Below are 14,727 nucleotides of genomic sequence, written 5' to 3' on the forward strand. Positions count from 1 at the left end.
GAAGTATGAATGTAGGCACAGAGCTCAGGGAAAAAAGTACTTCTGAAGAGAAGCTCGTAAGACAAGACCATTCTGTGTAATGTAGCATACAGAGCATAATGTATATTTGAAAGATTAGACTGCTTTTTTTTTTTTAAATACTTACAAAATTTATGAGGAATTTCAAAGGATTCTGATGAAACCAGTATCTCCACCTTATTCAGAAAGTTATATTACAATTAATTTCTACAGGAAATTTGTATAATATTTGTTTTTAAATATTCTCCAAAACACATGTATTTGTCATGCCAAATATCAGAAAGAAAAGAAGGGAATACCTTCTGTAATGCTGCAGTTTTCCAGAACCTTAAACTTACAGTGCTGCATGCTTAATAGCAGCACAACTGACTCCTGCGAAGGGTTTTTCTTGAGTAATCCGTTCAGGACCAATAACAGAGCCAAATGCAGAGAAAGTGCATAGAGTTCTGTATCTCAGGGCTGGATGTTTTATTGATATTCCTTCCCATAGGAAAATTTTATTACCTACCTCTGCTACGAAGATAAGCAAGAAACAGTTCAATTTTTCACCTCTTTGAAGCCGGGGGTCAGCAAGGGCGGGCTGCTTGGAAAGGGAAGTGGAGCTGTGAGCCAAGAGTCACAGCAGGGTGGGCAGGGCAAAGGCTCTCTGACAAGGGCACAGTCCCATGTCACCCGAACAAAAAAGCAGAGCAGGTCCGTGACAGCAGCCAGGGCCAGTTAACATATCAGTGACTGCCAGATGAGGCTGTAATAACAAGGCAGATCAGAGGTCACTCCAGAAAGTTGAGGTAGCAAGGCAGGGCCTGATCTGATGAGGGTAACCAGAGTCTGCCAGCGATCACTGATTGCCAGGCAAGTCTGTAGTAACGAGGCAGGTCCAATGTCAGCTGCACCAAGTCACCCCCCAGCCCAGGCAGAAAAAACCCTGGGAGAGCAGGGTTATGTACTCTGGCCCTTGACATGATATCACATCTCAGAAGAGCTTTTCGTTGAACTTTCCCATGCCTCATCATTTCAGTCCATTCCTGCTGGTAGTTTTGCAGATACCTAAAAAAACCCCAGCTAATGCCAAACCTCTTAAGAAACAGAGCTAACATTTTTTTTTTTTTTTTTTAAAGTCACTAAATAATAGGTCGCTGCCAACACCAATGGCTTCACTCATCTGACAGTCTGGCATAACTAGAATCACCAGTGTGTATTCATCTGGGAAACTACCCTTTTCCTCACCACCCTTGTAGAAAATCACACTGAAAAAAATGTGCACAGCTCGCTCACTGAGAAGTACCATGGGGTTTGACATCTCCCCTGTATCTACAGCAATAAGGATACAACAAATTCACTGTCTGAAAGGTGACGTTTGAAGTGTGATTAACTTGCAGAAGTGCAAAGAATGTGTATTTCCTTCAGAGGAAGGTCTTGGTGAAAGACACAAGTCCACAGCAACATTGGAACTTGAGTGAGCATCTGGACGATCTCCTGGAAGCCTGAGCATGGTGCTCCAAGGTCCAGTAAAGAACAATTCAAACCTCTCATCTTCTATTTATTTATTGCTGTGTCTAAATTAAAAATATTTCCTAAAGGAGATTTTCATATTTTCATTTGTTTCATTGTGAGTTATTTGAAAGGAAAAAAGAAAAATAAAAGACTAATTCCAAGATGGAAAGACAATGGAAAGTCCTCTATACCTAAAGTTGCAAGCAGAATCAGTGTTCCACCTAAGTTTCATAACTGGTTTAGCTGTAGAAATGCATGCTGAAGACTCCACTAAAATACAAATATTGTCTTCTAATAAAATTTTGCATTTTTCTTAAATAGCAGCTTTAGGCAAGAGATCTATTTAGCATGTGTATTTAATAAACTAATCCACCCTTCAAATGCTATGTATTGATTCGACATAAAATTGAAAACAGCTTCTCCATTTCAGCATTTATGTGACAGATGAACCAGAAATACTGGTTCTTCTTTCTTCCTCTTCTGCAGCACCTGTTTTTGTGAATTAGTGGATCACTAGGATACATGACCTATTGGACTCCGCAACAAAAATAGACTGGCTTTTTGATGATTAAATAAGTGTGCTTGACATGTAAAGCCAAGAGTGTTTAACTGAATGGAGTTGCTAACATTTCTCTCAAGATGGCTTCCTATGTGAAAAGTTTCCTACCTAGCAGAGACACCAAAAAGCTTGCAGCACATAAATAAAAAGCAGAAACGTAAAAATAAAACAAACAAAAAAAAAAAAAACCAAAAAAGAACAATATGTAAAATCACAACATTGCAAAATTACAGCAGAAACAATGGTAAAATTGATGTCGTAAAACTAATAACTTGGATGAAGATTGACTCAAATCTGGTGTACTGGCCCATGAAAAAACATCCAAGCATTCTTATGGAACTATTTTCTTCCTATCCATTACATATTTATCTCACGAACAAGATAGTAAGGAATTCTGGCAGCTGTCAAATGCCTGTTTTCCTATGTAACACACACAAAATTGTTCTCCAAGTAGTGAAACAAGTGTGACATTTTTTCAGTCTCACCTTCCTTATTTAGGCACCAAGAGGACTAGGAACTATCAGCTAGGAGATAAATCTTGGAACATTATCTTGAAAGATATTAACTAATATGAATGAGCAGCCAGGCTTAGCTTTCCATAGATACACACACACAAAAAAAAAGAAAAAAAAAAAAAAAAGCTTTGCATTTACCTACTTTTAAGGTAAGCCCTGATACAAACATATTTACCACTGAAAAGTAACAATGCTCAAGTCAATCTTTATTCAAGGTAAAATTAAGCACACAATAGTGAGATAAGAACACTAAATATTTGTCACAATTTGTCAAGATAAAGGTAGTACTTCAATCTATTTACCAAACTCAATATCACTGTATGATTTAGCACTTGTAAACTTATTGTAGAGGTTTATTGAGAATAATTTTCTAAAAATACCATAATGAGTCTATGTCTTAGAAAATGTATTTTTAGAAGTGATCCATTGTATAGCAAACTAAATACTGATGTTTACATTTAAAAGCAGAAAAGAACTACTCTTAGAAACCTTTTTTTTTTTGTTTTTTTTGAACATTACTTGACATCACACAGAAGTGCTACCCCACGCAGTACCCAGTGCTCTGGAGGCTGAAGGGTTTTAAGATCCACAGCAGCAATGTAATTCTTATCTGTTCGAATGGTCTTTTTGTAGATTGGACATGAATACAGACGTGGATCTTTTGAAGCTGAAAAGACAGAAGAGACATTAGAAAAAAATGAAACCAGGCTGAAAAACAGGGTCCTAAGGAACTAGGTATATGGCAAATGTAAAACTGAATCGAAGTTCAATATCACACAGCTCTCCATTATGACCAAAGAAAACTCTTACTTGATTCTCACACTGTTCACTACTATGTTATTGCCAGCTGATGGCTACATATGGCTTGAAATTCTTGTAGGTTTAAGATTTAACATCAGCACCTAGGAATTGGATGTAGCAGGAAATGTAAATGGACACTCTAGCACAATTAACATTATTAGTTCAATCTGTCCACTGGCCATTATTTCTCATCAATGTATTATTAATGTGTCAAAGTAAAAAGGTTTTATTTTGATTCACCTATTTTGAAATGCATTCAGTATTTCAGAGTATAAATTGTAAACTTCTTCACTGCAGAATTAGAACTGTAGTCTAGTCATGCTTAATTCTTCAGTGTTCATTATCCAGCATCTTAGGCATGATCACTGTGAAAGCAGCCATCAGCTACACAAAATAACATGCAAGCAAGCTTTACTTTTGGAGGTAGAATGCTTTTTAACAGATGTTTCCAATGTTACATTCAACAGTGAACAGACCGATCCTATTTTACATACCTATTCAACAGCATTTCCTGTTTTTTATGCACACACACACACTCCCGCATTAACCTAAATTATACATTTTCATAAAACGGCACTGTCCTTCAGCCCCATGTTTCCTTTCTATTTGTACAGTCTTTTTCTGCCTCCAAGACAAAACAGCTTCCACCACCTCACTCCACCTCTTGCTTGCTTCTGTTAGCTCAAAAATAGCCTTGTCCAGAAAAAAAAATGCATTACTATAAATATACATTACATATATAACATGTTATCTATTAATACCTAATATAAGATATAGTTATATATATATATATGTTGTGTATATATAATTATGTAAGTTTTATATATACATGAATTACATAGGGGTTTAGATGTGGAAAAGAGGTTATTTGGGTTTAGGTTACAGAGTTTGTGTATATAAACGTTGATCTTCCCAATCTAGGACACATTGTCCATAGAAGACTGAATGCAAGCATGTTTGTCAGAGGAGGCAGAGAACAGCTCATTTGTCATGGGTTTTAAAAGTTATTAATATCATTAAGACCAAAAGGTAGAGACCTATCTAAATATTAGGGAAAAAAGTCCTTATTATCAATTAACAAGGAAGACTGAAAACTCATTTTATATGGAAGACCAGAAAGCCTCCCCCTTTGAAAAGATTCAGTACAATGAATAGCAACAGTCTCATGAAATGCCTAAAGCCCCAAAGACTTCTATGCAGTTGAATAAAAAGTTACACTAAATTCTATCAAAATAACATCCTTTATGATATAGTTACTTACTGTTATTCTCTGCATATATCCTTATAACCGGCATCATCTCAAAAAGCACCTTGGGCTTAGATTCAGTCAGTCTCATGTTTCTTCTGTCCCAACCAGCTCCTTCCAAATACAGCCCATGTACATAGACACCTTCCAAAGGAGGACTTGTGATATCATCCTTCATCCATTTAGTGACCTCACTGCACAGCACCACGCTGTCAAGAGCCCATCCTTTGTTAGCTCTTGTTATTTCCTGCCCAAAATAGATGAAAGTATAGAGCTTACATTTTCACACGTGCACAGAGACATTTTTTTCCCAGAATTTATTAGAAACATATTTGTATGGTCACAACTTACCTTCTTCAATACAAAAATTAAACTTTTTATGGTATCTATGTTTACAGCAGTTTGACTTTTCTCTAAGAACATACAATATCTTACGACCATACCAAGTAACACAACCAATCAAATGCCAATTGTAACTGGCTCTTGCGAATATGAAAAATTCAAGCTATCATGAGATGAGAAAACATTAACTGCTTGTGCTAAGTAAAACAGTTCCAATGACAAAAGCAAAATGTGTAGTTTGCTTCATATTTTCTAGAGTTACCTTCCTTTTCCTGTGCCTATATTCTTAAATAACTGTATTCATAATAATAAAAGCTCATTTGGCTATAAAGCTACATAAAGAGACTGGAAAAAACCCAAACCAAACCCCAAAAAAACAAACCAAAACAAAGAACAGATTTGAAGATAGATATGCTTAAGATTCAACATATACTTCAAATTTAGTCAGTTAGTGCACTAGACAACACTCCTTTATCTTGCCCAGTTCCTTACTATCCCATGCCATTAAGTTATGCCAGACCCAAGTTTTATCCTGGTCTTGTAAATGTTTACCAAGATCTTTGTTTGAAGTACTTGGAATTAATGTTTGTCCCCTGCCACAGTTAATTAGCTGTTTTAGAAGAGCAGAAGGTTTATAGTTCAATGACCATTCCGGCTTTTCATCATTCTCATTTCTATTTGTTCCACGATATAGCAAAGCCCAGAAAGTCATTTTGTTTTTTTTGCTTGGGACATTAGGTTGTTATGTAATGCATTCTCTTCTTAGGGAATTAGAAAAGTTCTGTAGATTTCAACTGTTTCAGATCCTGCTACTACACATTTTCCACAAGTTTGGGTCCAAAAGAAAATCCCAGTTTAGGACTGTTTACTCAGAAGAAATATTTTTTTATCCAATTCCAAGGCCTGCAATTTTAGTAGAGGGAGGTCACCAATTAGAAATTCAGTTTGACAGCCAAGCATTACACAACCCAGACCTCAGAGCAAGAGGGAAGACTTCTCTGCAAATCTTCATTTTCTCCTCCAAAAGTTGGTTTTTCCTGAAGTCCCATTGGATTTCCACCTGAGTATTCTTTCCCAATTTTACAGATTCCAGACAATTATTGTCTCCAATATGTCCCTTTATGCCGACCTACATAGATATTTATTGCATCCTTTTAAAGTAAAAAGTAGCTCACTTGTCAAAAGCAACTAGTGTGCTGAGCAACCAACACAATCACCAAGTGGACAGTGATACATACATTAATAAATACATCAAACTTTATACTTAGTACACATTAATAAAGGAAACTCCCGCTTCATGAAGACAGGCTGAATCAGCTGCTGAACTGCAGAAGTGTAATTTAAGACTAATTTTGAATAGCTACTCTGGCAAGCCTCCAGCCAGGTAAGTGCTGAACACAGACCAAAAAGAAGGAAAAAAAGAAAATAAATTTATGGGCTTAACACCTTTTCTTGGGGATATCTCAATGGTAACATGAGACATTATGAGACATTACTTCTCCAGTCTACTTTAACAATATTGTAAGGTAGCCCCTACATACATGAGGCGTGGTCAAAGTAGGAAATATATTTTAATACATTAGTGGTTGATATCCTGAAAAAAGTATGTGCAGAGGAAGAACACTTCACTCGGGAAATGTTAGACAGTTACACATCTTCCGTGCTGATACAAAGGAGCCATGCGTGTAACTCAACCATTTTCTCACACAATATGTTTTTTAAAAGGAGTGTATCAAAGAATAAGCACAGTGAAACTTTAAACACAATTTACCTGCCTCATGGCAGTTAAAAATCCTTGAGGATTAAAAAACCCCGCCATCCAGAAGCAGTTTGGTCGTCTTTCGAAAATCCAACTGTAAAACTGGTGGTTTCTTTCTAGAAGCTCAGTAAACCAGAAACCAAGTGTACTAGAAGCCCAAGATGCCTAAAAATAGTAAACAGTGTGTTCATTTTTTAATTTCATTCAACAGTTTTAAAACATCATATTCATGTTAAGAAAAGGTAATTCCTCACAAGGCAGTAAAAAACATAATATTAGCAAAGCATATTTAAAGCTAATTTTTCATATCTTAAGCTTAACCTAATAGATGAATGTTGCATCTCACTGAAACCTGAAGCAAATTCTTGCTCTGTTTGAATTCATGCCTACCATTCCATTTAGACAGGCTTAAAGATTTTTGTGATAACTGTCCATTTCATGGTGTTTTTGCAAAATTAGATAGCTGTGTAAAGTAGAAAAAAATATTGTATGCATGTCTTTCTAAAGTCAAGTTCAATGTATCGAGAAAACAGGATTTCTGCCAAAACGATTCTGCTTTTTCTAAAAAAAACCAAAAAAACAACCAAACAAAAAAAAAAAACCCAAAAAAACCCAAACAAACAAAAAAACCAGCTAAGGAAAATTGAGCCGGACTATGTGAAGATTTATGATGATTTTTCTCTTTGAGTAGTTGTATCATACTTGTGCTGTGAATCATCTGATTTGGTCTAGGTTTTGTACCATACAAACATCTTTTCAATAAAAACAAAACAAGCAAACACCAAAAAAACCTCCCCATCAGTTGCCATTAACAGCTCTACTTGTTCCTGAAAACAATTTCTACGTTGGAAGAAACGCTGGGAGAGCTTGGATTGTTTAGCCTGGAGAAGAGAAAGCTCAGAGGAGATACTATCAATGTTTATACCTTATGTGTTGAGAATGGAAGATGAAGCCAGATCCTTGTCAGTGACAGAAGAGGCAATGGGCACAGACCAAATGTGGGAAATTTAAGAGGTTTTTTGTTTGTTTGATGGTTGGTTGCTTTTTTACTGTGAGGGTGATCAAACACTGGAACACATTGCCCAGAGAGGCTGTGGACTCTTGATTCTGGAGAGTCCTAGAAACCTCCTCCAATTGACTGTGCTTTCAGAAGTGGGGTTAAACTAGAATATCTTCAGAGGTCCCTTCCAGCCTCTAGTATTCTATGATTCTATAACTACAAGTCCTAATCTCAAAGAAAAGCAACAGTGTAGTCCACTAGTGTGGGTGCTATTTTTAAAAAATGCATCATTACATTTTAAACTATTCTCCTCTCTCTAGCTCTTTATCCTGACGATATGCAATGGGCTGTTAAAATGGGAAATACCTGCATTTCCCACAATAATTTCTAATTTTGTAAATGAAAGAGGGCTTGCTTTGACTCCAGCAGTTGCATAGTGCTGATTAAAACTTGTGTTTGAAAACAGTATTTATTGTATGTCTAGCAGTTTAATATAGCTCTACAGAAATAATTTATTTTTCCTTACAAAGCAAGTGATGTAAACCTACTTTTTTCCAACTCGAAGGGATTCTTCCATCATACATGCAGTCTAAGGCATCCCTCAGATTTTCACTCATAACAATTGTCCCATCAATGGCAAGTTTTAGATCAGTCAGAGTACTTCTCACTAAGGAAATAACTTTCTGCATTTGTTCAATTTCCTGTCGCAAAAATATGTTCATAGGCTGAAAAGGTCCCATGTTCTTTAGTTTCTCTTTTACCTGTAGGTAGAAACCCAAAGATACCTTCAAGAGAGGTTAAAACTAAATATGGCTTTATATCAAGGTTAGGCTTCAATACCATTTTAAGACATAATGCTTTTATTTAGGAAATTAAATGGTCAGTTTGGCATCTTCCTTGAATCCTCTGCAAGACAGAAATACAAGGTTTGTTCCAAGAGAAATCTGTGATGCTGAGACTGGCTATGTTTTCAGTCTAACTCATGATTTGTTCTGTAATACCATCCTATAAGCTAACATCATTTAAACAGCATGTAGGCCATACCCCATTTCAAGGATTTCAGCTTTAATTCCAACAGACAGTTCCCAAGGTTCACTTTGCACAAACCAATCAAGAGCAATTGCCCCAGCCACTCTGCCTCAACATAACAGCGCTATTTATCAGCAATGCCTGGGAGCTATCACAGTGCCAGGCAGTCCTACATTCTAATAAAACTTGCTGATATATTTTTACCCAAAAGTGAAAGTTAACAAATTAACAGCAGCAGTATGGACATAGCTAGAACTGTTGTAGTCAATATGGTCCTATTGGGAGATAGGTGAAAAAATTACATATAAAAGGTCTTGAATTCTATACAGGGTAACAGCCCTGTTCTCAGTAATATGCGTAACCTTTCTAAGTTTATCAGTATTTTGCTACACAAAAAGTATTTAAATATTATAGATATATAAAATATAAAATGATTTAAATAGTTTTCACCATGTGAAAAAATTTAGTGCTTCACATTCACTTTTATTAATACAAACTAAATTTCGATGTGTCATTTTTGATCAGAAATTATCTGCCCAGAAAGAGCTCTTGTAAATTTACCAGGGCTAACTGTAGCTGTACAGTGACACTATATAGTATATGTCTTCATAAACCCCCATATCTACTCCTGGAGATGTTGAGTAGAATTTGAAAAGCGTTGGTCTAACAACTACCAAGAGATGTAGCCCATCACTAAAGCAGTACTCTTCTGAGAAATCCAACAAATTGCAATCCTTTGCAGATGTCAGACACCTGTTAAACCTTTTGGAAAGTTATAAAACTCAGGCTTCTAGAAAGACAGAAGTTCAGAAACTTCAAGTGCAAACTTTTGGTAGACTGCTAGATAATTAGCATTCAGATACATTAACTCACCTGTTCAGATAAAATATATTATTCTAATTATGCCATTTCAGGAAAGAAAGTTTACATAATACAAAAAACCATACAGAAAACTTAAAACAACAGATGAAGACATGGGTACCTGAATAGAGTCTATACTCATGAGTATACCCCATATAAGGGAAACTTACTACTGTGTGAAAGCAGAAGAGGGCATTAGATTGTTCAAGTTTCCTTGCTCTTTCTCATAGCTCATTATCCTGACAGCAGAAATTCAGCAATCATGTCACCTAGCCTTGTATCGTGTATCGGGTCATTATGTTAACTCCCATTAAAGAGTAAGTAAAATGGCAGAAGAATAAGGATGAGATTTCCCTCTCCTCAAGAAGGAGAAAGCAGGCAAATCATACAATTAATATAACATCTTCCTGCCTAGGTGAACAGGTGGCTGCTTTGGGAATCTGTTAGTGAACTTCTTTCTGATGACACATTTGGGTGATTCACATTAATTTCACAACAAAACTGTTGTAAATGCTTTATTACCAAAATAACTGATCTTATTTGCTTTTAAGCTTTTGAAAATATAAAGAAAAAACTAAAGTACAGCATCCCCTAATATAGGAAATATAGGAGCCTTAACTATTTTACAAGCATTTTCCTCTAATTTATTTAAAGCTCATAACCAGCTTCACCTGGGAAGAGCTATAATGTCAGCATTCTAAAATTCAAGGACTCTAAAGCACAACTAAGAACTATGGAAAGACCCAGAAAAAAAAAAAAAAAAAAAATCAAACAAACAAAAAACCCCAACAACAACAACAGAAAAAAACCAAACAAATTGTCCACTCTGTTAAACTGTAGTCTCCAGAATGGGGACACAGAACACAGTCGATTGGAGCGTCCATGTATCTAGCCATCAGTAAATGTTTTCTAACTGTAAGAAAACCCTCTCACCTTGAGAGTCATTCCATCTTCCACATAAACAGAAGGAAATTTTCTATTTCAGAAAAGAAATGGCTGAAAGGCAGTAGGTGTCCATTACAAATATAATTACATAGGCTATTACGTGTTAACATGGATCCTGAGATACTAACACTAGGTTTCAATCAATGAAGCCTATCACTTGACAAGCTTTTCAGCATCCACTTCGCTGCAGAAGAAAGCAACTTAAAAATATCTCCACGATATAAGCTGAATCCCAAAGTAATACATACGTTAAAGCTGTAGTACTTCTAGAGGCATGAATTCACTTGCAGCATGACCTCAGCTCTCTACAGTGTCAACAATCTTAGTTAAAAGCTGATGATCCTACCTCCCCCCATAGTGCAAATGACAACTTAAGCATTAAGTGGTTTAGTATTTTGAAAGAGCTCTTACGAAAGCACTTCAGTGCACATTTAGTGACTTCATTGTAAATGTTAAGAGTCTGGTCAGACTTCTCCAAAAATGTTTTTGAAGTATTGCCTGTATGAATGAATTCAGACATGCTTTTAGAAAAATTAGTACCTTTACTTTTTTAAATCCACACAAAAAAAGATGAAGCCAATGTTTTTGATGGAATTTCATTAACTCACTTCAAATGGTACATAATCAGCAGGAAGCTTTTCCAGCATATCATCAGCCAGTCTGGCTACAACTGCCTCTCGAGTTTCAACTCCTCCACCAGAGCTATCTTTAGGCTGAATACTGAGGATGGTGTCCAATACGTCTTTGGAAAGTTTACTTTGGTAAGTGATATCCGCATTGGGGTGCAAACCAAACACCTCTGGTGTGTCATAAGCAGGAAGACTCTACACAGTAAAACATAAAAAAAGCACAAGTGGAGACAGACTTATAAGGTAATTAAAAAACCAACAAAACCAAAACCAACAGAATCCAAAACCTTACATTGTGAAGTAAGAAGCTAGATCTCTTCAAACAGTCTTAGGGCAAACAACTTGCTGTGATGTATTTCTCATGTCACAGCCAAAATCACACCAACGTTAACAATAAACTCAGTTTTAACCTTTATATGCTATTTTAACATTCAATTTGTACCTTCATATATCTACACCTTATTTCTGTGAGGTTGTACCCAATTTTTGTTGTACTACATTCTTTGCCCTCTTTAATACTCTGTGTCTTCAGGTATGCCCCTCAAGCAAATCAAATGAAAAAGAAAAGATTCCCGCATGACAATGATAACATTGATGACAATTAGTTGTCACTAATAGATATGCAGACCTTTAGAAAGCAATAAAGAATCTATGAATGAAAGATAAAATACAGGTACTTAGAAGAAAAGACAAAATTTAGGGACTCAGGAACTTATAAAAAACAAGTGAATTGGGCTGGGGTTTTGTGTGTTGAAAAGCTTTCATTTACCAACCTGTATGTACTGAAGGTATTGATCCACCGTAGTACATTTGGGTATGCTGTATCCTTTGTAGAAGCTGAATTCTTGACTGAATGTATTTTCACTGAACCAAATCTTTACAAAGATGTTCATGAGTCTTTTGTCATAGTCATCTGTCACACGGCCACCATACTGAATCTCACCTATCATGTAACAAATAGTACTCCAGGAGATCCCCTAAAACCAAGAAGAAAGTACTGACTTAAACTAATCCTCTTCTCACCTATTTACATCTTCCTTACTAAGAACCGCTAACATACCAAATCCTGCATGTCTGTCCCTTTGGGAAGAAAGTTATTTTCTTATTACTCTATTACGTACTTACTACTACTATAACGCTGCATTTTTAGAACACCTTCAAGGATTTCTCAAGATAGTTATTTGACAACTAATTCAAGAGGCTATTCCAGCATCTGGGCAAGAGGGATACAACTATATTCTAATCATGCTTTCAACTTCATTTAAAATGCCAATTGCAAAGTGATCTGCCACAGACTTCTATATGACAATGATCATAGGGAAATAAGGAAGAAAGAGGAATACTTACATTGTCATTTAAAGCCACTTTCAATTTCTCCATGCTGCCAAGATAGGTTGGAGGGGGCAAATCTTATTATTTTTAATCAAAATAGATTTAAACAAAAGAATGTTTTAAATGCAGTGGTCCGTTTGTAACTATGTGACTTAATTAGCATTGAAAAGAAGGTCTGTACTTCTAAGATTCATATTTTTGAAGTTTTCAGAGGAGATGGCTGGAGGGATTTTAATTTATTTTTTTTAACGTGTAGGTTAATATAGAAACTTAACATCCACAGGATTCTAAGCCTGCTGCTCTACAGACATGTATACTTGGAATGTTGAATATTTGTGGAAAGAAACAAAAGAATCATTTAAAACCAGGATTGTGTTTCAGTTATTTGGAACCATGTATACACATTCCACTACTAGAAAGATCCATCACCCTAATCGACCTTCCCCTAATTACCTTCTTGGCATCCACGCCATCCAAGTGGTTTTGAATGAACTGCACAGTAGCATTGAAATCAGCTTGATTAAACTCATAGGGTATATTCCAACCCAGCGATCCAAACTTGCGTCTTTCTTGAACAGTGGAGTGTAGAAAGGCCACAGCATACAGCATTGGTTTCCATTGTACCATGTCACTGACATCTAGTAAATCCTGGCTGACACCTATTGATTGTAAGTGAGCTTTTTAAGAAACACAGTAGTAGTATTTTTCAAAACTACTTCAAATCAGTGCTAAAACATCACTCCTAGAGATATTCAGTTGGCTTTCTCGCTTCTTCCAAGAGTGAGTTATTGTCCTACAGAGTGTTCTATGCTGGAGACAGTTCAAAAAATGTTATTGGAGAGGAAGTTTTTACAAGGGCATACAGCAATGGGACAACTGGTAATGGTTTTAAGCTGAAAAGTGATAGATTTAGATTGGCTGTTAGGAAGAAGTTCTTTACTGTGTGGGAGGCGACACACTGAAGCAGGTTGCCCAGAGATGATGTGGATGCCCCATCCTTGCAAGTGTACAAGGCCAGGCTCAATGGGGCTTTGTGCAACTTTATCTAGTGGACGACGTCCCTGCCCATGGCAGGGGGGTTGGAACTAGATTAACTTTAAGGTCCCTTCCAACTCAAACCATTCTATGATTCTGTGATTAAGTTGCTCAACTTAAGACTAAAGACTAATGTAAAGAGCATTTAATAGCCAGAGATTAAAATGTCAATTTTCTGCCACAAAACTTCAAACTGAGATATCAGAAGCCAATGTCTGAGAAAAGAAAAAGCATTTCCTATTTTGCTGTCCAATTTGTTCTAGCAACAGAACTTCAGCACATCTTCTCTTCCTTTTAATTTTCACAGCTTCTGGCTCAAACCAAGGATGAGGTTTCCTGTCATTGTTATGATCATTTCCTCCTACTAGTTTACACCTATTATCAGTGGCTACAATCTAAGCACACAATAATACCAGAGTCCAAAAATGAGCACAGTTAAATTTTAAATCATTATCACTCTAGCACTCACCACTATATGTTCTCTTTAGTCCAGCCCTGAGCCCCTGTGGTGGTTCATTGGTAAACTTAATAGACATTTGAAGAAGGGTGATGGGAAACTGTTTGTGAATGTCTGTTGTCATCCACAGTCGAAAGTTTTCATGGACAGTCTCTGTCTCTGTTACAGTGTCCATCAACTCATCCAAAAAGTCAAGACCAAGGTGGCAGTTTTGCAGAAGTGCCCAATCTCCCTAGTTTAAAACAGCAGAATATAAAGTTATCAACATTGTTTACAAACTGAAATCACTAAAATCACTCTTTATTTATGCTGTAGGTTAGAAACAAAGCCAACGCATCTAAGCTGCAGCAAAATATATCATGTTTAAGTGCTTATCAGATCTGTTAAAGGAAGAAATCCTGCACAGTCAATTTCTCACCACTGGCTCACCAAATCAAAACCAAGGCCTTAATCATTTGATTTCCTGTACATTTCAATTAGAGAAGCCAGTAGTTATAGTAATGGGACACATGCAATTAACAAAGTATTTTCTCTCCAAAAGAAAGCTTGTGTGAGGTAAGCTATGGGCTGTTCCTTCTGGAGGCATTGTTAGCTTGTTTGGTTTTATCATCTAAACAGGTGGCCCTTACTTGTCAGTCTAGTCTTCTCAAGTAGGCCCTACCTTTTCCATTTCAGTACATTTAAAACATATCTGGGCATGATTAT

At 36.4% G+C, this 14,727-nt stretch overlaps 1 protein-coding gene across 1 annotated transcript in view; it reads right to left on the reverse strand.

Moving 5' to 3' along the window:
- Nucleotides 1–2,806: 2,806 nt before the first annotated feature.
- Nucleotides 2,807–14,727, reverse strand: part of DNAH5 (dynein axonemal heavy chain 5) — a 122,114-nt gene continuing 110,193 nt past the window's right edge. The window contains 8 exon segments of the mRNA XM_040588837.1: nt 2,807–3,253; nt 4,649–4,880; nt 6,747–6,899; nt 8,283–8,495; nt 11,178–11,393; nt 11,972–12,175; nt 12,984–13,189; nt 14,035–14,254. Coding sequence (XP_040444771.1) covers nt 3,102–3,253; nt 4,649–4,880; nt 6,747–6,899; nt 8,283–8,495; nt 11,178–11,393; nt 11,972–12,175; nt 12,984–13,189; nt 14,035–14,254 — 1,596 coding nt within the window. The 3' untranslated portion in view covers nt 2,807–3,101.

Source organism: Falco naumanni, chromosome 3 (genome assembly GCF_017639655.2).
Source record: "Falco naumanni isolate bFalNau1 chromosome 3, bFalNau1.pat, whole genome shotgun sequence".
Classification (NCBI taxonomy): domain Eukaryota; kingdom Metazoa; phylum Chordata; class Aves; order Falconiformes; family Falconidae; genus Falco; species Falco naumanni.